General features: G+C 32.5%; 1 protein-coding gene across 1 annotated transcript in view; it reads right to left on the reverse strand.

The window, feature by feature from the left end:
• ANXA10 (annexin A10) overlaps positions 1 to 23,753 on the reverse strand; it is a 68,874-nt gene extending 45,121 nt beyond the window's left edge. The window contains exon 1 of the mRNA XM_033135522.1: positions 23,569 to 23,753. Coding sequence (XP_032991413.1) covers positions 23,569 to 23,586 — 18 coding nt within the window. The 5' untranslated portion in view covers positions 23,587 to 23,753. The remainder of the gene's footprint in view (positions 1 to 23,568) is intronic.
• Positions 23,754 to 23,969: the final 216 nt, after the last annotated feature.

The raw sequence follows: 23,969 nt of genomic DNA on the forward strand, positions 1-23,969 counted from the left end.
TGAATTTATCTTGTAATGATCATAGTTTTCTAGCTTTATTGAGATATAATTGATAGATATTATGTAAGTCTAAGGTATACACTGTGACGATTTAATATATTGTGAATTATTGACACACACAGTTAGTTAACATATCCATCATCTCACAAAGTTTCCGTTTTTTTTTTCCGTTGAGAACATTTAAGATCTACTCTCTTAGCGACTTTGAAGTACACTATACAATACAGTATTATTATCTATAAATGCCATGTTGTACGTGAGATCCCCAGGACTTATTCCCCTTGTAACTGGTACCCTTTGATCATCTCCCAGTTACCATCCCTGCAACCCTTGCTCCAGCCCCTGGCAACCACTAGTCTTTAAATGAGCATTTTGACTGACCTGACCTGTTAAGTCTATTGAAACAGTCAGTTACTAGTTTTAACTTTGTCCTTGAATTAAAGTATTATTTCAAAAAAAAAAGATAATTAATTGTTTTGGGCCATAAAACTCTTTCAAGTGACTATGATATACCTATAAATATATAATCATATATTTAAAGGTCATATGTAATTTGACCTTTCCTTTGGATTCTACCCTCTCCCCCAAATTTGTGCTCGGCTATATTCTGTGCATTTCTTAATACTCCAAACCAGTTTCTCTGATAAAATCGGTCTCTATCAAGCATTTCTTTCACTAATAGAACCCACTGCATTTTTATTTATAATTAGTACCTTAAGTTTTCCTATTTGGTACCTGTTCTTAAAGTTGGGAATTTGATATGTCATAAATTGTGTTGTTTTATAATATGTTGCTGTACTAAGTAAGTTGTTCTATGACTCCATTTCTTATTCTTCTAATTATATTTTATGTCCTTTGTCTGCAAAAGGCATATCAAATATATACCATGATTTTCTATCTAGTCAGACTTCTTAAAATATTCTCATTTACTAGTGATACCACTTTAAGTTATTATTTTAAAAAAAATTGTAATGAAATTTTTGGCTTTATGTATAATTAATATGATAAAACTTTAAAAAAATACAAATACCGAAATACGTGAATTATTCAGATTCTTTTATTCATTATATTTATTATTTTGTATTAGGAAAACGGAACAGAGACAAATAAATCAGACACACAAATAAGAATTAACCAGGAAAAGAGGGTGTAGTAGGGGAAGATGTTCCTGGTTGATAGGGCAAAATTTCCCCAATGATGTGTGTGAACAAGTAAGTAAGAAATAGGGATACAGTAACATCTGACTTATCTGAGAAGCAAAAGATAGAGATGAGGAACGGCAAAGGTGTGATTACTAATGGACATCTTCCGGTTTTTAAACAAGATAATGAAATAATCTGATTTGAGTTCTGGTAGTAACACATTATGACAATGTAAAGAATGAAACAAAATGAAGTGATACAGGTTGTGGGGTGGCTAATTCAGAAACTTAGTTGAGCCATAAAGCACACTTGACACAAATAGCATCAACAGAATATATAACAAAACTGAGTGAAAATATCCTACAATAGGACAACACATGAATTGTCTAGAATAGAAAAGACATTCAAACTTTGGCTCATTTGTAGCAATGGCAGTATTTACGGTGCATACTACAACTCGTTCCTAGGACTAAGACTAGGACTTGTGAAATTCAATCCAAGTATTTCAAAAAAGTAAGTTTAAGCAGTGTTTTTCATGACTTGGTCCTTTGAGATCTGTTTGGGTTCATATCTTATTTTCTGTCTCCTGAGTCGCTCTAGTCCCACATCATGACACACACAGCTATATACTCCAAACAAAAGGTGCTTCTGTGGCATTATTTATTCGATTCCATCTGTGTGAAATGTTTTCCACCTCTTCACCCACTCCACACTCCCATCTCTTGATTCCATTTTAGGATTATGCTGAACATCTATTCAAGATTTAACTTTCAATCTTTAGCTCCAGTGTCATCTTTTACGGGGAGTCCTTTCTGATGCCTCTAGTAGAGTTGTCGTCTTTCTTCCTGGTGCTTCCAGTGATGGGCCAGAAGTGTGGTGCATCCTCCTAGAGCACCAGTTGCTCATCAGCAGAAAATATTCATTTCTAATTGTACCAGATTTCTAAGAATAATGAGTCCTATTAACTGGGCTTCCTTTATTTGTTGAGAATGAATGTTAAAATGAGTGGTTGTGCAACTGTGGAGATTGAACTATTCTCATAAATAAAGGAAGAATATTAGGATATCCAGGAAACAATTTGGGAAAAGAAATGGCAAGTAACAAGAAAGACTAGTGAGGTAGAGTTACTCTCTGTGATTTCTCCCTGCTATTCATAAGTTTTCATTAATATTTGTTAAAAGGTACTGTGTGTATGTGTGTGTGTGTGTGTGTGTGTGTGTGTGCAGAAGCTAGGGAAAATGATGAGTTCTTTGGGTTGAGTCTGGGTGAAAAAAGAAATACCATGTGTACCTTTAGAGGTTCATATGGAGAAACGATTATAGTAGCATAAGATGCTAAGAATCTAAAGTTTGAGGAAGGCTTTGGACTTCACATCACATAATCAGAGCACTAGAGGAAGTCTTACTCGTATGTGTGCACACACACCCCCCCCTCCGCCCCCCGCTCCCCACACACAGATTCTGGCTCATGTTTCTTCCTGCTGCTTTGTGACTCTAAATTCTCAAAGCCATCGATTGTGTGGTGTTATTTTATTAGAGGTGCTAGATATGATTTGGAATCATTGCTGATTTAGTGTTTTTTAAGTTTTCAGTAGATGGTCAGAATTTTGATTACACACATTCCTTCACCAAATTAACTTGAAATTTGGTAAAATATAATATATTGATATTAGTTCCTCTCAGTGTTTAAAATTCACACAACTAGAATTTAGTCCTACAATAATATAGTGACTGGGCTTATTTCTAATTAGATTAGGATGTTGAAAATGATGTCAAGATGTCACTGATCCAAAGAGACTGCAATTGACATGGATTTTAGAGAATGGGTCTTATTAGTGGAAGGTTAAAATAAAGAATGAAAATGTTGAGTAACTGAAAAAGAATGCATCTGTATGAAAATAATATACTCAAAGGGAAAAAATTGAGATCGGATGGGAAATAAAGAAAAAAATGTTTTTAGTGTGTACAGTAGAATATGAATATCCTAAAAGATTTAAACTTGGAATTTAGTTCAGTAGCACAGCAAATATTCTCAATTTTTAACTCTAAGTATTTAATGCATTGATGATGTTTTATTAGTCAATTAGAATTGACTGATATTATCATAAGAAAGAATGAGACCATTAGCTTGAAAAAATAGATGTATATTGATATAATTGTAGGTCACCCTTACTGAAGTTTTATAGAATTTAAATATTCTAGGTCTTATATTGAATAATTAGATATGTTATTTTATGTTCATAGGCCAGATAATTTCTTGCCTTTTATACAGGTTTTTACTAAATAATTTAAGGTTCTTTAAATGTTAATTGATGTTAGCTTTACATATAAGAGCTTATTATAGCCCCTGTCAATTTATTAAGTTATTATTTGAAGAAAGTGAAAATAGACATGTGTTGTAATAGGTTGTGCTACATACTATTGTTAGTTTTACTATACATAAACACAACTAATTCAAGGCAGAAATGGTAAGTTACATCCTAAAAGATTAACAAAATACCATGAAATTTGGAGGAAAAGAGATAACCTTCAAGTAAAAATTAGAAAAAAGTCCAAGGGAAGCCTCCTGGAAGAGGTTTTATTTGAAGCAAAAAACCTAATGTTTGGTTAATTTTCAACAAGTGGAATTACATGGCTCAGAAATACCGTTTCTTCATGAGGTTGTACCTCATTTCCCAAGACAGTTTTACGGGCTGACATTATTAGTTCTTTTTTCACAATGTCATATTGTTTCTAGCCTAATATTCTCATTAGAAATCTAAATAGTACTAAATGCTTGGCTAAGAGAACAAAAGACCTACGATACAGAATCTTTTACATCATACAGAATCTTTTACAACAATATACACATTTTCCTATATATTATTGTATTTATAAGATTATATAACACACACATACACACACATATATACATATACATATATATGTATATATATATAATGTTTCTAAGGAAAATGTTAGGTAAAGTAAGGCTATTCATAATTAAATATAAAAAAAGCATTGTAGAGACTAAATATTTCCAACAAATAGAGTTTCTATCTTTTTTTATTGTTTGCACAAATACTATTATATATTAGCTAGAGAGTTTTGGATTAATGGTATAAAATATAGAGAAATACAGAAAACCATGATTAATAATTTTTACTTCTTCGTAGTATCTTTCTCCAAATAAACAATGCATTATACATCATAATGTCATTACACATTTCAATGTTTTCAGAATTGTTTTCTTCTCACTTAAAATATATATACATACATATTTTAAGCAAAACTCTAAAAATCTTTCCCATCTGAAATGGTTTTGAGGAAGAAGTGCTCTATAGTACAAAATATATTCTAAAAGGCTTAACACCTTCCGCTGAGTGAAACACCCGCTGGATTCTGAATAATTTAGGCAACAACTCCCCATTCATTAGTATGACTCATTAGAAAAGACGGAACACTGGTGCCATCATGCAGTCCCTCCTGCTGAGAGAGCAATCACATTACAATCACTTCACCCTCAGATTGGTCTAAAGGGTTTTCAGGAGCTGAGAGCACAGCATAACTTCAAGTGAACGAGAACCTGCAGGGTTACAATAGCATCCTCTCCAAAATAGAACCACGTGGCTGGGACCACTGTGTGACTGATCACCAGATGATACTCTACATAATCACTTCAGCCCAAAGAGAGGAACTTGTGTTTTTATTTAATCTTTTTGAAAGCTCAGTTGTTTAGTATCCCATGCTAATAAGACTAACTGTGCTTCACCGCCCACCCCCCTTTTTTTCTTTATAGCTTTGCTACAGTCTCCAATCCTTATACGATGGCACATCTACACACAGGTGAGTCAGTTCCTGTTCACAGGGAGCTTAGTACTTAGCTGGTAAGACAAAGACTTCGCTAAGAAACAATGGTACAGTGTGATTTATTCCTGCTAGAAATTGGAAGAATACAACAGTCATTTATGTTTTTAATTATTGGTGTATTTTTTAAAGCAGTTATTTCGAGGGGCACACCACTATTACTACAATTGTTTAAATATCATATTTCTCATTTGGGGGACAATTATTTCAGAATGGCTTTTAGAGCTATTTGAATACTTATCAGTTAATAATGAATGTGATGTTTCCAATTAGTCAAAGCCAGGACTAATGATGTGAAGAGTAATATAACTGGATAATCTGCCTCCCACCTTTTGGGTGAAAAATACACTGTGAAATTGTGTAGTGAACCTGGAATCAATTTCTAAAATTAAATCAAAAAATAAAATTTTGCTAGTAAAATGCATAGTGTTTCATCAGCCTACAGCTTCAATAAAGCAAACTTCACTTAGCTAATAGTCACAAAAGGCATGGATTAACAAAATGTGGATGGATTTGGCTTAAACTTGTTCCAACTTCTGGAAAAATATTTGCCTTACTGAGCCCTGGTCAGTAGTTATCCTATATGAAGAATGGTATCAGTTTCTAATATCATAATTATACCTTAATGAAAATGTTCTTAGTTATTGGAATATTTCATAGATGCAAATCAATAAAATTTCCTTTATAATAATAATAAATAAAATATGAAATCTAAATATAGTGCCATTTGTTAAAGTTAATGTAATTTTCAGACGTATTCTATTCAGTAGCTTAGTTACAGAAAGTTGCTGTTACTTTTTGGGGAGGGGTCAGGAGATACTAAATTTTTTTTTTCTTTCTTGTTTTTTCTGGTATTCTGGTGATAGAGAAGGTAGTGGTAAACATCACACCTCTACTTTTCTGTCTAAGTAAATGGTCACTGACCTCTTACCATGTGCAATATAATTGGCTTAGAGGAATACTGGAAATATAACTTGTACATAGAGGGATGGATTCAGGGAAAGAAAGCTGGGATAAGTGATTTTGTGCAAAATCTTCAAGCTGGTCACACCTCTAGTTTCAGTCTTTGGGTTTTATTCATACCTGTCAATAGGCTATTTAATAGTGACCACATACGGTTTACACATAGAGTCAAAGAAAAAAAAGTTTTTCTTTCTCCACTTGTTCCATCCACATGGATTATATCCCACCTAAGCTCCAGACTCAGTTTAAATTCCACCTCTTATGTGAAATCTTTTTAGATTTTATCAAGTATTATTTATTATTTACTTTGCCTCTCTATTATGCATAGCCTTGCATTTTTTTGCATTTGTCTTTTCCTCTAAATTTTAAACTTATGGAGGACAGGTACATTTCGTTTCTCACTCTTCAAAGCATGTAGTGCCTTAGATAAAAAAGTGTGCTCTAAGAATGTTTATAAAACATAAAAGTAAAAATACATGTAGCACAGTGACATGTTTAGTTTATCGAGTAATTTTTTAAATTTATCATTCATATAAGCAGGCTATGCTCTATGCATTTTCACCTGCATTTCCTTGGTAATTGCCTCAGCAGGCTTGCAAAACTAATATATTAATTTTACTTCACAGATGAGGAGACTGTGAGGACAGGCTGTGTAAAACCATACAGATAGTGTATCATAAAGCCAACACGCGAATCCAAATTCAACTTCATGACTAGTGCCCTTTCCATAGTTGTAATTGATGTAAAGTGACATACTATTGAAGCTTTTTTTCATCTTTGCAAGGAAAAAAAAAATGTTTCTATTTACAAAGGATCTTGCAGGTCAAAACACAACACCAAAAGCATAAGCTCTTACTCCCAGGTCAGTTCTAAGAGGAAAAAAAAGAAAACCCTGTGTGTGTGTGTGTGTGTGTGTGTGTGTGTGTGTGTGTGTGTAAGAATGAGGAATTGAGAAGAGAGTAAGAGAAAAACAACCAGAAAGAAACTCATATTGGCTGGATCACCAAAATGCATTTAAGAACAGAATAATATTTAAGATCAAGGTATTTGCAGTACCTCAATATAAAGCTTACTCTTCATGAATCTCCAATGGAGATTGGTTGGGATGGCTTTTTGTTGATGATATTTTGAAAGAGTGAAGGAATTAGGTTTATGCCAACAATAGGGTTACCAACCATTGAGAAAGGATAGCATACATGGACTGGCTAGATATTTTCTGAACTAATTAAAAGAAAAGGAAACAGATTAAGTGAAAGAGAACAATTAATCTTATTCCCTGTGTTCTCCTCGCCTCTGACGAGAGACTTTAGGGAGACAGAGTCACTGGGATAGGAATTTTGTGAACTTAAGTTGAATCTTAAAAGACATATGACTTCAGCTTATATCTGGGTTATATTGTACCATTCTAGGGGATATATTAAAGACTACTCTGCTATTTTCTTATCTTTGAAGATAAAAAATATCATGGAGCAGATCTAAAAATTCTACTCAACCTTCCTTATGAATGGTCTAATTAATAATAAGTGTCATAACACTTTTTGTTTTCATTAATAATATTTTATTTAGAGACCTGAAATAATGGAAATCTAATGAACATATCCATGTCTCAAATAAAATAATGTGTAAATGTATTTTGCAAAACATGGTGTCCTAGAGGTGAAGGAAGCACTGTACTTCTTACTATTTGTATGCCTACTTTGCAATTAATCAGCACCTTTATATCCTTTATTTAATTTGAAGTTATCAGCAAGGCTGTATCAGGCAAGGTAAGCGTTCTTAGTTTTATATTACATACCAAAATGATGACTCAATATTTATATGAGGCCATTGGCTTAATAATTGGCAATCCAGAATAATAGTGTTCTGACTTTGAACCCAGTGCTTTTCCAGTATATCTTATCTCTCAATCCTCTTCTTTTTTACTCTGTTATTATTCTCATTTTTCAAAGAATTAATGCTAATTTCATATTTGTTTATGTCTCTTATAAAATGGATAAAACATCCTAATGCACATAATGTAATCTAGAGGGGATGAAATGTATAACGACAACATTTTTAAATGGTTAAATGAGAAGCAAATTCAATACAGGATCTACGTGATCACTCATACTCAAGGAACACACGCAGCCCTGAATTTCACACTTAAGATAAAGATTATGCTGACATTTATTGTGTGAAGAATTGCATTTCATGGGTTTATTAGAACAATTTCTACAGAGTGATGTTGTAGCTCTTAGATGGTGATTCTAAAATCTCAGTAACTTTCCTCTAATTTGATATTTTTAGGGAGGTTAGTAACCAGCGCTCTGAAAGCATGGTAATTTATTTCACAAATAGAAATAGACTCCTGGTGATTAAATATTATTTAGCTTTTAATAACAGAAATCAATGGTAGTGTTATCGATTGAAGTGTATGTTCGTGAGATGTTAATGAGAAAAATAATGGTCTCCTTTGCCTACCATTATCCTTCCTTTTAGGCATTGAAAGGCTACTATGGGAAATATCGTGATGCTTTATTCCCAACAGATTTTATTTTTTTAGTAATGCTTGGTTCTAGATGGTTTTACATTTTTCCTTTGTCTGGGTTAATACTAGCTAAAGCAAGAGAATATTAATTTACAGAAAAAATCAATTTGCAGCTCAGTAAAATCTCATCTGGGTAATCCATAAATAAGTTATTTAGCTATATAATAAATACATTTTTATATTTCTATATTAAAGGGAATTTAATCCCAATAAAAGCTTTGCAATTTTGTAATTAATTTTGATAGACATATGGCTAATATATTACAGAGTTAATGGCCAGTTTGCTTAAGGTGATTTTTGCCTTGAACTGTTTTAAATAAATATTCTGGAAAGCATTTCTATTCTATTCAGTAAATGAAGATGTACCAATCTAAATAAATAAATAAATGAATAAATAAATAAATAGAATTATACTGAAGGAAAAAAACATGATATCATAATGAAGGTAGAAGGTATTCATTAAAAGTATTCCTTACAAATGCTAGTTGTACATCAAGCCACAATTTGCCCTGGGGATGCAGGACACCAAAGAGACGCACTATATCTTGATTGGCTTCATATTAGTTGGTTTACAGCTTTCTACTTCTTTAATGAAATGCATTGATAGCATTATCATAAGGAATTTAAGATATCTTAGTTAACTTTACAAATAGCTGAAATTCTTTTAAAATGTTTGAAGTATTTGAAGGTAATTTTTAAATTTCTCAGGAGTTCCTGGTTTTATGAGGACATTGGATTTAATATTGTTGTGCTTTTATATTGTGAAAGTTGATTGAAGTTCTGATAAATAGCAATTAATAAGTGATCTCAGTGTGTAGTATATATCTCAGAAGTCAACAAATGTTTAGGAAGAAAAGTAATTCAGAAAATATTGATGCTCACCAAATTATGTGGTAAGGTAGCTCCCCTTTTTATTCACCATGAAAGTAATCTGTCAGCCATTTGCCAAACCACACAATAATGCCAGGATGGTCACCACCCGAAGGGGGAATCCAGTATTATTTTATTTTTTAAAATAGTACTCAATTGGTTATTTTCACTCTTTGAAAAATTGGTAATGCCCCTAAAATTTTCCTAATACTCAGGTATAATTCCAATTTCTACTTTAAATTGCATTTGGCATGTTTTTATAACATGTTTTTTTCGTTTAAAAATTGTAATAGCTACAGAGATGGACAGAGTAAGAATTAAAGCAGTACTCAGTGCAATCCCTATCAAATTACCAATAACATTTGTCACAGAGCTAGAACAAAAAATCCTAAAATTTACTTGGAACCATAAAAAACCCCGAATAGCCATGGCAATCTAGAGAAATAAGAACAAAGTGGGAGGTGTCACACTACCTGACATTGTACTACAAGGCTATAGTCATCAAAACAGCATGGTATTGGCATAGAAACAGATGCATAGATCAGTGGAACAGAATAGAGAGCCCAGAAATAAATCCATGCCTATATGGTCTTTCTAAGACAATGGAAGCAAGAATTTACATTGGGGTAAAGACAGTCTATTTAATGAATGGTGCTGGGAAACCTGGACAGCCACATGCAAAGAAATGAAACTGGACCACCTTCTTAACACCATATACAAGAATAAATTCAAAATGGATTAAAGACTTTAACGTAAGACCCGAAACCATAAAACTCCTAGAAGAAAATATAGGAAGTAAATTTGCAAACAATACCCTTAGTAATATTTTTACTGATATATTCCCTCGGGCAAGGGAAACAAAAGAAAAAATAAACATGTGGGATTGCATCAAACCATAAATATTTTTCACAGCAGAGGAAACCATCAATAAAGCAAAAATGTATCCTCTTGATTGGGAGAAGATATTTGTGAATGATACATCTGATAAGGGTTAATATCGAAAATTTATAAAAAACTCATACAACTCAACACCAAAAAAAAAAAACAAAACAAAAAAACAACCCAATTGAAAAATGGGAAGAGGACATGAAGCAGTGTTTCTCTAAAGAGGACATGCAGATGACCAACAGACATATGGAAAAATGGTCAACATCACTCATTATTAGAGAAATGCAAATAAAAACCACAATGAGATACCAACTCACTCCTGTCAAATTGGCTATCATCAATAAATCAATAAACAACAAGTGCTGGCAATGATATGGAGAAAAGGGAACCATTGTGCACGGTTGGTGGGATTGCAGATAGGTGCAGCCACTATGGAAAACAGTACGGAGTTACCTCAAAAAATTGAAAAACGGAACTACCTTATGACCCATAAATTCCACTCCTGGGTATCTAGCCAAAGAAATCCAAAACACTAATTCAAAAAAATATATGCACCCGTATAAACATTGCAGTGCTATTCACAATAGCCAAGATATAGAAACAACTGAAATGCCCATTGATAGGTGATTAGATAAAGAAACTGTGGTATATTTATGCAATGGAGTATTACTCAGCCATAGAAAAGAATGAAATTTTACCATTTGCAACAACATGGATGGACCTAGATAATATTACACTAAGTGAAATAAGTCAAACTGAGAAAGATAAATATCATATGATCTCACTTATATGTGGAATCTAAAGACCCAAATCAATGAGCAAAATGGACTCAGAGATATAGGGGGGAAAAAAAGAAAACTGATAGTTGCTAGATGGGAGGGGTGTGGGGATGGAGAAGAAGCTGAAGAGATTAGAAAGTGCAAATTAATAAATAAAAAGTGTTCAAAATGTTTATGTTGCACAAACATGGATTTTATTTTTAATTTCTAGAAATTTTGGTGAGTGGAAGTGGTTTATGACTATTTAATTAGCTGAGAGTAACACAGAAGTAATGAGATCTCTTATAGCCTGAATGTTTGTGTGCCCCTCAAATTCATATAATGAAGCCTAATCCCCAGTGTGATGGTATTTGGAGGTGGAGCCTTTGGGAGGTAATTAAATTTGCATGAGATCATGAGGGTAGGGCCCTATGATCATAGGGATCAATAATATCCTTATAAGATGACTAAGAAACCAGAGCTGGGTCTCTCTCTGCCATATGAAGACATAGGGAGAAGGAAGCCTTCTGCAATTTTGCTCCCAATTTATTTTACGTTAAACTGAATTATTCCATGTTTGGTCAGTAATCGAGTAAATCTGTACTTTCTCTTTTTTATTGGTCTGCTTATACAATCGTCAATGAGTCTGTATGAAATGAATACTGACGTGGTGATTTCATGGTATATTTTGGTCTTTTGAGGACCCCTTAGGGAAAAGTAAAGAGGTCCCCCACCTAATGTGGAGTGAGTATTTGGGGGTCTCTATGGAGTTGTCGATGCTTTGTGGCACTGACTTAAATTCCTCTATCTCTATATCTAATGCATCTTGGTTCTCTAGGGTTTGCTATTTTCTTGATTAGAGGAGGAGCATGAAAAGAAATGTACATCTATCAAGTAAGTGAAAATTTGGAGCAAATATCATGACATGCATAACCAGGAAACAGCTGATAATTATCTTCTCTCTACATTGCAAAAAACAAAGTGTAGCCAGTAAAATTTAGGACCTTCTCTCCATTTCCCTTGTTAATGAACATATATATTTCACTATAGTAAGGCTGGCTTACTTTCAAAACATCTTTGTTCCTTACTGGACAGTGTAGCACTTAATTATTTAAAACTCTCCTGAGTTATACTTTGTGGAGTTACAGTCATGGATCGTTTGTATACTTCAGTTATTACGACAGTTAATGAGATGTATATTTCAATGGATAGTATTTATTGTTAATCCTATTCCTTCTCTTCCTCATTACCATCATTTACGTCACATTGTTCTCCCACGTAGGTTGTGATTATTCTTCTGAGAGTTCCGTGGGACACTATTATTTTCAAGAATCATTGATATAAAATTTTAAGTGCTGTCTTAATTGAGTTGTAAAATTAAAACATTAAGTCTTTTAGGTATCCACAGATATATTGATAATATTTTTCCATTTCTCATATACTGTATCTTAGAAATTCATAATACATGCTTTAAAATGTTGTTGATCTAAAATTGTTTATACTCTGCAACATTACAAAGTTGGTCACTGATCCTACTAGCTTTCAAGATTATATGGATTTTTCTTCTGATGAAAACCAGACACGAGAAACAAAATCAACATTTACATTCGTCATTGCAAATTTAGGACTTACAATACTCAATTTCTTTCAGCGTTTTAAGAAAAATTTATAGCACTAAATGTATATGTTAGAACAAAAGAAAATTCTCAAAATATTTAAGCTTTCACTATAGCAAATTAGAAAAATAATAGACAATTACACTTTAAGCAAGCAGAAGATAGAAAGTAATAAAGATAAGAGTAGAACTCAATAAAATTAAAAATAGAAAAATAAATAAAATCATAGCCTTATTCTATGAACATCAATAAAATTGATAAAACTCTAGCCAGACTGACAGAAAACCAGAGGATACAAACTATAAATGTGAAATAGCTGAGGACATCGCTACCCAAAGAAATGCTGTGAACAATTTTATGCCCACGAATATGTCAATTTAAATTCCTTGAGAGACAAAAACTATCAAAACTCATTCAAAAAACAGATAACATGAATAGCTTGATATTTATTAAGAAAATTGAATTTATAGTTAGAAATGTGTCAACAAAGAGAATTTCAGTAGGATATTTAATGGGGAATTTCTACCAACCATTCAAGGAAAAATAATAACCAGTTTTACAGAATCTCTGATAGAAAATAGAAGAGAACACTTTCGAACTCATTTGATGGAGCCATAATTACACTAATTCCAAAACAACACCAACATTACAAGAAAAGAAAACTACAGAACAGTAATCCTAATGAATATAGATACAAAAATATAAGAAAATCCAATGAAGCAATGTATAAAAACAATAATGTAGCATAACCAAGTGAGTTTTATCCGGAGAATGCAAGGCTGATTTGACATTTAAAAACCAGTTTATTTCAACATATTAATACATTAAAAAGAACACTTATATGATCATCAAAGTATGATGCAGGAAAAGCTATTGGCAAGTATAGCATCCATTCATGTTAAAAACTCTCAGCAAATTTGAAAGAGGAGGCAGCTTTTAAAATCTGATTAAAGACATCTACAAAATCTTTGCAACTGTACTTAATTATGCAACATTATACTTAAGGGTGAAATATTGACTGTTTCTCCACCCCATTGCCCCCATCATTGCCCACCCCATACTGGGAACAAAGCCAGGCTGGCTTTACCCATCACTTCTTAAACATCCTTACTGAAAATCATAGTGCTATAAGGAAATCGAAAGAAATTAAAGGCTATGTATTGGAACAAAGAAAGAAAACAGGGTTGATAATAATTAGAGACCTAAATAAATTTAAATATCTGAGTATACCATTTTCATTGCTGGAAAACAGCAGCATATTGTGTAGTTTTGTACAATTTGATTCTAAAATACCTGTGGAAATGCAAAGGACCTAGACAGCTGGAACAGATTTGGAAAAAAGAAAAGGGAGGAATAATGCTAACTGATTTTAAGAATTATTATGAAGCCACAGTAATAGTGAGAATGTGTAATTGTCTGACAGTCTAGAAAAACAGATCAATGGAATAGAATAGAGAATCTATCAATAGATCCACATAAATACAGGCATAATTTTTGACAAAGTTATAAAAGCAATTCAATGGTGAAAGAGTAGTTTTTCCAAGAAATGATGCTATAAAAACTGGACATCCACATGAAGAAAAATTAAGCTTTAACACCTTACACAAAAATTAATCCCAAATTTATCTTAGACCTAAATAGAAATGAAGTGTGAAAATATCTGGAAGAAAATATAGGAGAAAATCTGCCTGACATTGGGTTCGTCAAGGCATTTTTAGATGAGGACAAAAGTATCTATAAGGAAAAAAGATAAATTGGACTTTTTCAAAACTGAGAACTCGGTCTGTGACAGATACTGTTAAAAGAATGAAAAGAGAAGTCACAGAATGGGGAAAAAATTATAAATCTTATTTCTCATGGAAACCTTGAATCCAGAATATTATAAAGGGCAATAAAAAAAAACACCAGATTAAAAATAGGTAAGCATTATAAATAGACATATTCCCAATAAAGGTATGGTACATCAGCATATGACAAACGATCCATATCATTATATATAAAGCAATGCAAAGTAAAACTACAATGAGATAGTGTGACATGTTGTTGGTTGGAATTGAATACTGTACAGCCACTTTGAAAAAATATTTTGGCAGTTTCCTATAAAGTTAAACAGACTCTTAGTATATGGTACCTGGCGGTCCCTCTCCTAGATATTTGTTCAAAAGAAATGGAAACTTACCTCCACTCGAACACCTTAACTTGAGTATTTATAGAAGTTTATTTGTATTTTCTAGAAGTTGGAAACAATCCAGATGTCCTTTAAACTGAATGGACAGATTGTGACCCATCATACAAAATATTACTACTCCTCAATAAAAAGAATTATTGATTCATTCAAAAACTTGGATAAATATTAAATGCATTCTATTAAGTGAAAAGAGCCATAGCCAAAAGCTTTCATAGTCTGTGATTCAATTTATATGACAATCTGGAAAAGGTGGAACTTTATATGACAATCAAAAATAGGTAGTGTTTGCCCAGGTTGGGGACATGATTGACTATAAATGGAAAGTATGGAAGAATTCTTAGTTGATGGAAGTCTTCTATAAGGCAATATGGTATTAGATGTGACCCTCAAAACTCATACACGTATGTACCACAAAGAGCATATTTACCACGTGTACTTTTACATTAACAAAATCAACTGTGATGTAGGGAAAACCCAGTAGGGAATGCAGACTCTAGCAAACAAATTTGTCTATGTTACAAATGAATCTTGTAACCACAGTCAAGTGGGTCGGAAGAAGGGACATGCCCTAACTTTGGAAAATAGTGTTTAGCTGGATACTGTAAAGCTAAAAGAGGAAAATAACCCAAACAATATTTTCTTATTGGCAAATTGTTTCCCACAGGGTTATGACTTAGCATGTTTCAAACTATATGTATGCTAGGGTTGAACAAATAAGCACATATACTTTAGATATTGATACTGGATTAGGTTGAATGTATCAATATGAAGATAGATGATAGATAGATAGATAGATAGACAGATAGATAGACAGCTATATACATACATACATACATATTAGAATAGATGTGTGCAGATGTACGGAGATTATCTATCTATCTATCTATCTATCTATCTAACTATCTATCTATCATGTATCTTTGTTCTGTCTTCTGAAAGAGCATATAAACAGATTCCCCTGTAGCAATAAGCACACTTAGCATCTAGATCTTGGTTTTTAAATATCGTTCTTTTATTAAGAGAATCAAGGCTCCTTGGAGAAGTGGTTAATTCCAGGGCTGGGGCATGGAAAAATACAATAAACTATTTACACACTACAGAGGACGATACACCTATTCTAAAATTAGTTCCTAATTCTAGACTGCATGGATTTCTTTGACATTAGTTCAAATTCTAGACTGCATGGATTTCTTTTTGAATACTTTTCTAAATATACCAAAAAAAATTAAGTAAGAAAATGAAAAGAAATAAACCCAGGTCATGAAGCTGCACTCCTGCATCTTTTTGAAGAGGAAATGAAGCACAATATTTGAGACGGAGGCTGGCCTATCTGTTTCTTCCTTGCCGTTGGCAGACAAGTGGTATGTACCCCTGTAATTCTAAGAAGGCTTATTATTATTACTTATTTCTTGCTGCTAAATAACTAAAGCCATTTCCACATCTGAAGCATTCTGAATCTGTATTATACATAAGAAAAAGACCAACTTCGCTAAGTCATGAAGTTAGAATTCATTGAATATATTGCAGGAACATGTAATATATCCATATACAGTCATCTTACTATTCACAGTATCTGGGATGAAACAAAGTAAGAACTATAGGGGAGTGAGAGCTGCAAGAGCTTTTTTTGACCATTAAGTAGTTATAGGCTCAGTTGTGACCTTGGTTGCACAAAAATTTTCCATTTCAAAACCAGTAATTTACCTATCATTGAAGGTTCATACATCTGACACTTTATTTTATTTGTTTTTTGCTTTGAAGGACTACTATACTTACTGCGAATATTTACTTTTTATATATATATACAAGCTCCAGGTTTGATTAAACACATAGCAGTCGGTACAACAGGTGATGAAACGTACACAGAAAGTGTGTGTGCCCCCAGCTAACAAAACCTGTATCTTTTAGCACCTTTGTTTTCTTATTTACCATTTAAAACAATGACATTTTGAGACTGGCAGCTAAACGAAAACCTAGAATAATGGGTACATCTATCCAATATTTCTAAAGAATTGAACAATAATTCAAGAAGATTACTATTGTTAGTGATGGCAACAATGCAAGAATCATCCGCCTATAAATTACAATATGATTCTTATATTTTTAGAACCATTGTTAATACACATTACTTAGGACAGTGTGTCTGCTGGGGTTAATGTGCTTTTTCTTACAACTTGAAACAATATTTTTATAATGCTTTCAATTCTGGCTTATTTAAAAAGTAAAAAAGCACAATGTTGCAATTAAGAGCTAGGATGATAAAATACATTAAGACATACTGTTGCTTTATTACAAATTGCCACAAAATAAAGATGAAAAGCCAATCCAAAGTACGCTGGAAGTTGATTCCACTTTATCTATAATAGGAGTACATAAAACACATCATCTTATGTACAAATAGCCTATAATTACTTTTATGTTTTGTACATTATACTTATCATGGTCAGTTAACATTTTTTTCTGGTTCCTTCTAGCGTAATTACCAGTATGTCTGAAGGACATAAATAAAAGTGTAATTGAAAAGAATATATTCATAGCTACATGTTCTGATAAGATGGGACACTGGCAAAGAAAATGGGTCTTAAGAAGTAGTGTTTTCTATGCATTGGTTGAGAAAGGCAGGTCTACAGGCCATAAGCAAAGTTTTCTGACCCTTTGGGGACAAGTCACAAAAGGCTGAGGCAGGGAGATTGACAGTATGAACTCTGAAATACTTAAAAAAATTCCTGTAATACTTTCCTTTTTGGCAAATCAGGCCGAGTTATTCCTGATTACAGGAGTTTCTGCTAATAGAAGAAATCTATAGTAGATAGAAGGCTGGGTGTTGGTGTAGGAGGTGGTACTATAAAATGAAAAATCAGTAAGTAATGTCCTCTAAATAGTGTCTTTCTATCTGCTTTCTCCACTCTACGTAATTCCAGAAATACATGACTCATTGACATCACTATGAGTCTTATTGTTCATAGAGTGTGTGGAAGGTATTTTTTTCTGTTACTTGGGTTGTACAATGCCTAATATTATTTAAATTTGAAGAGGTTTCTGGGTTTAACCTTTATTTCAATGAGTATCATGTATTAATGTTAGCAGTAGAAATATAATGTCAAAATAACTTTCCAGATAGTTTTATAATCATCTGAGAAGCCAATATACCTAGAGAAGTATGTTAGAGATGTGTCTCACCTTTCACAGGCTCTATGAGCACAGGACGTGTATACTATAAGCACTTTGGAAAATGGAAATGATTCAACAAATTTAAGCTTTATTATTGTTCTTGCTATTATAGCAAATACTTTAAGAGCTTGTAAACAAGGACCAACCATTTTCTCAATCTCCTCTTTAATGTTTTCACCTTCTAGTCCATGACTTTGTCTAATTCTAGAATGATGATGGTTCCTGTACATCAATGGAATGCATGTTTCAAGAGTGCAGAGTTTTGGACACTCATATTTGCTGTCTCTCTGGTACATAGAAGTAAGAGCAAAGTGGAAGCAAAGAGTCCAAGTGGGAGGCTATTGCATAACATTGGCAAGTGGTGATGATGGAGACTTGAGCTCGGGGAATTGTAGTGGAAGTGATGAGAGGTGGTCGGAGAATGAATATATTGTGAAAGTAGAATCAAAGGTTTTATTGGTGGATTATTTGTAAGATATGAGAGGAGGAGAGGCATCAGGGACAAATCTAATTTATTTATTTGTTTGTTTGTTTGTTTAATTTATTTTTGCCCGAGCTAATAAGAGGATGGACTGTTCACTCGCTGAGTAGACACCTGGTTATATGAATCTGGGGTTCAAGCATAGATGCTGGGTTGAGATAAAAATTTAAAGAAGACTCTGTGAATACATTGCAATTAAAACTATTATATTGGATCCAATGACCAAAGGAGTGGCTACCAATAGGAAGGAGAAATGTTTCAAGAATTTAGCCCTGGGATGGATGGATGGATATATATATATATATATTTATATGTATGTATGTGTATGTATATGTATATATATGTGTATATACATATATATGTGTGTGTATATATATATATATATATTTTTTTATTATTTTTATTTTTTTTGCAAAGGAGACTCTCAAATACTCATATCTAGGAAGATAAAAACTGAGAATTGGGCATGAGATTCAGGCATGTGGAGGTCCCTGCTTACCTTCATAAGGTAGGGTGGGTTTGGATGAAAACCCAATTAGAGTTAATTCAGAAAGAATTGGAGGAGAGGAATTACATATATTAAGTACAATACACTTTCAAGGAGTTTTGCCATAAAAAAGGAATTTGGCAGTAATTGGTAAGAGAAGTGGGATTATGAACATTTTTAGAAGGTATTTGCAAATAAAGATTATGCTGTGTTTAAGAGAATATATTTATATTTCTACTAGTGCAACTTTTGGTGTTACTCAAGTTTATTCATAAATGTTATGAATACAAACATATATGTACACACACACACACACACACACACACACACACATTTACTTTAATGATATATACAAGCTAAACCTCATCTCTGCAAACAGTGCCAGGACTTTTGAGTTAGAACTAGGTTCAAGCTTTGGCCTTGCTACTTAAAACTGTTAATAATAGCTCATCGTTTTGAAGTGCTATTTATTTTCCAGGTTTTCTTAGTTCTTTATTTGCCAATTAATTCTCAAGAGACTTTTAAAATATAGGTACTATTGTTACACCCATTTTACAGATAGGAAAATCAAGGTACAAAAATTAAGTAAATTGTCCTCAGTTATATGGACCCTATGGGGTAAAGCTAGTTCTGACTACATGTGTAACTACTATTCTACAGCCTTGTTTACCCAGCCCTTACATTAAAAACAAGCAATCTATTGTTGGTATAAGGGAGGGTCTTAAAAAATTTAACAACCTCCTTATGTAACACTTCAAGGAAAAAGTTTTTAAATTTAATTTTCCACTTCAATACATATTAGTTCAAAGAGGTTTCAGTAAAAGTTTGAAGCCTTAACCAGCATGATTCATAACTTTTGTTGAATCAGTATGTAAAGTTCACACAGTGTAGTCTTGTGATAGTAAAAAGCAATCTAAATATGAGTAACCTTTTATTAATATTTGTTCAGTAAGTCATATTGCAGATAAACAATCAAAGTCAGATTTCCTGGATGGAAGTTTTACTCTCAGGAATACCTTTCAATCAGAAAAGACTACCTTAAAAATAATCTTGCCTAACCAACAGCCTCTGCTCCCATGGGAGGTCTGCCCAGCCTGCAATCACTCCTGGATAGAATGCCCTGAATTTGTTTCTGATTTTCTGAATGTTCTTCCTTTATTACATGCAGTTGGCTGCTAAGCACCAATGCATGTATTCCTACTGTTGGGCTAAACGTCACACTGTCTTGTTGCCTATACTAGGCATTGCTCAAATTGCTGTTGTATGACTTTGGTACACTTGAGCCATTCTGGGGGGTAAATTTGTAACAGCGTCTTTGTAAAGATGCTACTGCTAATTTTACATCTATTAGTTGGGTTCACAAAAAATTTATTTTTTGCTCTACACATGAAGTCATTAATTATCTGGGATAATCATACTTTAGCACTTTTACGTGTGTGTGTGTGTGTGTGTGTGTGTGTGTGTGTGTTAGAAATAGTTTTGGAGTAGGCAGGATTCTATATCACTACTTCTTCACTTTTCATTCCTGGGAAAAGTGTGTAACTTCTCTAAGTCTCAATATCTTCATATGGAAAATGGGGATGATAATACTTTCCTTGAAGGTTGTGAAGACTGAAAATAATATATGTGAAACCACTGAGCAGAATATCTGGTGCCTCCAAGAAGAACTTCAAAACTTTTGCATGCTAAGAACTTCAAAAAGATTTGCTTTGACTATTAAATTTGTATGGAAAGCTCCTGATGTAGAGACTCAGGATATTTTAATAATAATTGTTTTTCTACTTTAATACATAATGTTAATTTAGGTATAGAATATGATCTCAATATGTTACATTGCTGTAATACTCCTATTGTTAATATTTTCCTGTCAATCAATAAATATGGTAGAAATAGGAAAGTTGTCAAAAGTACAGGAAAATGATTACAGTTTAGTTAGAGGCAAAAAGAAAGGGAATAATCAAATAAATGTATTTATAGTACATAAAATGCTACTATACAAAAAAGGAAAGATCAATTGATGACAAACATGACAAAAATAGCCAACAATTTCACTAGAAGAATAAGGGCTGTATCTTTGAAAGAGGCTGTATATTTCAGTGGACAAGAGCTTGAGTTATAATCGCATACGGATGCCTAAGTTTGGATCCTGGCTTGGGCAAGTTTGTTTGTTTGTTTGCTCGTTTGTTAACTCTCCACAGCGTAATTTCCTCCATTCTAAGAGGGCTATTGTAAAATCTTCCTGAAAGGTGATTTATATCTGAGTAATTAATAAATCAAAAAAATTCCAGGCTTGCCATAATCATTTAATTAAATCTTGCTTTTAATAGATGGTCTTACAGTCAAGCATATAAGTAAAATACACTTATGGATCAAAGGTAAATTTACCTTCTTAATGTAACTCGCTTAAACTTCCTTAATCATTAAGGGCCACTAACTCCATAATTCTAGGAAGTAATTTTAGAACGTTGTGTATACTTATTTCTTACGGAAATGTAACTGCTTTTTTTCTTTATGATTCTTGTTTCTTGTTTGACGTATATTTAAGTTTTCTGTGTTTTGTAACTGACATTAATGAATTACCTTGGTGGCTCTCAAAAATGGACACACATTTATATCAAATGTATAAGTTCAGATGTAAATATTGAATCAGAACTGCTGAGTAGAGAGTCTAGGACTCTATTTTTAACAAGCAACCCAGTCAATAATTATCCACATTACAATATGAGAATTTTTGCTTTCTTGCCTATGGAAGAGCTTGTCTTTTTCTTGAGGACACCAGACCCAAAATGGAGATTAAACAGGTGAACTTTACCTCAAATATCGGTCCCCTTAATACCAAATTCTAACCATATGGGCCATATATCTTAAGATAGTAATTGCTTTAAAATATGATGACTTTGATTATGTAAAACCATGTTATCAAAACTTTCTGAAGTAATTCATAAAATCTAACATCTCTGATATAGCTGATCAAAAACACTTAAAATGAATTTTTAGGTATGTTCAAATCCAACTTTTTAATCTTTGATATTCTTTATCTGCTCTAGAAGCATAGCAAATCATTACATTGCTTTAAAATCTTAGCATCATAACTTTTAATAATCCCTGAAATATAATTTAAATATTTTCTACATGTTTTAGATAAATTAGCATATAAATGTTAATATTTAACTACACACAGCACACAGAATATAATATTATTTCTAAATAATTTACTTGAATAAATAGTAAGGTAGAAAAACTATAGCTTTTTACAAATTAAATAATTTACCACACTGGCCTAAATTACCTAATGAATTTTATTGCTCTGTAGTGAACGGTAACTACCTCACAATTAATAAACAATAGTGATAACCTACAACTGCAAATAAGATCCTGAAATCTCAAGATGAAATTAAGATTCTTAAGCCAAAGGTGACAGAAGAGCCACATTTGAGGTCTTCATTCAGTATTTAATTTGAAAAACCAAATAAGTATAAATTTCTAGGAATTAATACTTTATAAATAAGTAAATAATATTATGTTGGTGTTAAAGTTTACCCAAATAATTATGTTGTAATTTTTTGCATTAAAAATAAATTATTGAAAGCATTTTTCATGTATAGATTTCTTGAAAAATTATCATCAACACAAAACACACTTATATATAAGTTACAAGACGTGTGAATTGGATATCTTTTTTTTAATTATTATTAGTTGCAGGTGTGCAAAACAACATATGATTAGACATTTACACCCCTCACAAAGTGATAACCCCCCCAAGTCTACAACCCATCTGACACCATACATAGCCATTACACTACCATTGACTATATTCCCTATGTTCTACTTTACATCTCGTGACTTTTTAAAATTATAGTTCACATTCAATATTATTTTATATTAGTTTCATGTGTACAGTGCAGTGGTTAGGCATCTGTATAATTTGTGCAGTGATTTCCTCGGTAAGTCTAGTACCCCCCTGCGCTATACATAGTTGTTGCAACATTATTGACTGTATTCTCTATGCTGTGTTTTACATCCCCGTGACTATTTTGTGACTACCAATTTGTAATTGGATATCTTTATATCCAAATTACAAATATAAATACAATATCCAAAGTGTATTTTGATAACTCATTGTCTATATTGGCTCTTCAAAATTTGTGGACTGTTAGAGCAGTTAGATCAAAATGATTCAGACAAGGAAAAAAAAGGAAATAACTAACCAGACTTATACAATGGTTAAATTCAACAGATAATTATTCAAAAATAAACTGTATTTTCTGAAGAAATCATAAATTTAAAATAAAATTAACAGTTCAGTTTTTCATAGAGAAAAATAAATATGGAGAAAAAATCTTATAACTTTCAGTTAGAATTCTGAATCAGATTACTTATGAAAGTAGGGGTATCTAAATTGCCTCTATGGAATAATACATTATTTCAAAATTCAGATTAGTTTGAGTTATTATTAGTTAATAATATTAGCTTTTTTAATAGTTATATTGAACCCCTATGAATTAAGAATTTAATAAAAATAAAACACCAATATTTCCTGTTGAAAATGTCAAGTACCACGGATGAAATTTTTAAAATAAGGTTAAAATCTCAAAAGACTGGAAAGTTTACAGAAAGATCTATCATACTTACATAGTCTCCACAAAACATTTTGATGATAGTGGTTCACTTCAGAGTAGATCAAAAGATTTTTAATTGCACAGACTTGTTTCACTATGTAGCTTCAAAGAATTGAAGTTCACTGTTCAATCAAGTTTAAATATGTCTACTGTTCACCTTGGTTTCTCAGGCAAGAAAATATAGAGTCAATTCTGGATACAGCATGTCTCGAGATACAGTATCTATACTGAGCTATCAGTCATAGGTGAGTAGGCAGAATTATTGCACAAAATAAATAGAACGAGTAGCTGAATACCTGAGCATATGTTGATTTAAGAAATACAGATTAGCCAACCAATGAAAGAAGTGTAACCTTTTTTTTTTTTTTAAGGGGAACAGGACTTTATTTGGGAACAGTGTGTACTTCCAGGCCT

This window comes from Rhinolophus ferrumequinum, chromosome 18 (assembly GCF_004115265.2).
Source record: "Rhinolophus ferrumequinum isolate MPI-CBG mRhiFer1 chromosome 18, mRhiFer1_v1.p, whole genome shotgun sequence".
NCBI lineage: Eukaryota > Metazoa > Chordata > Mammalia > Chiroptera > Rhinolophidae > Rhinolophus > Rhinolophus ferrumequinum.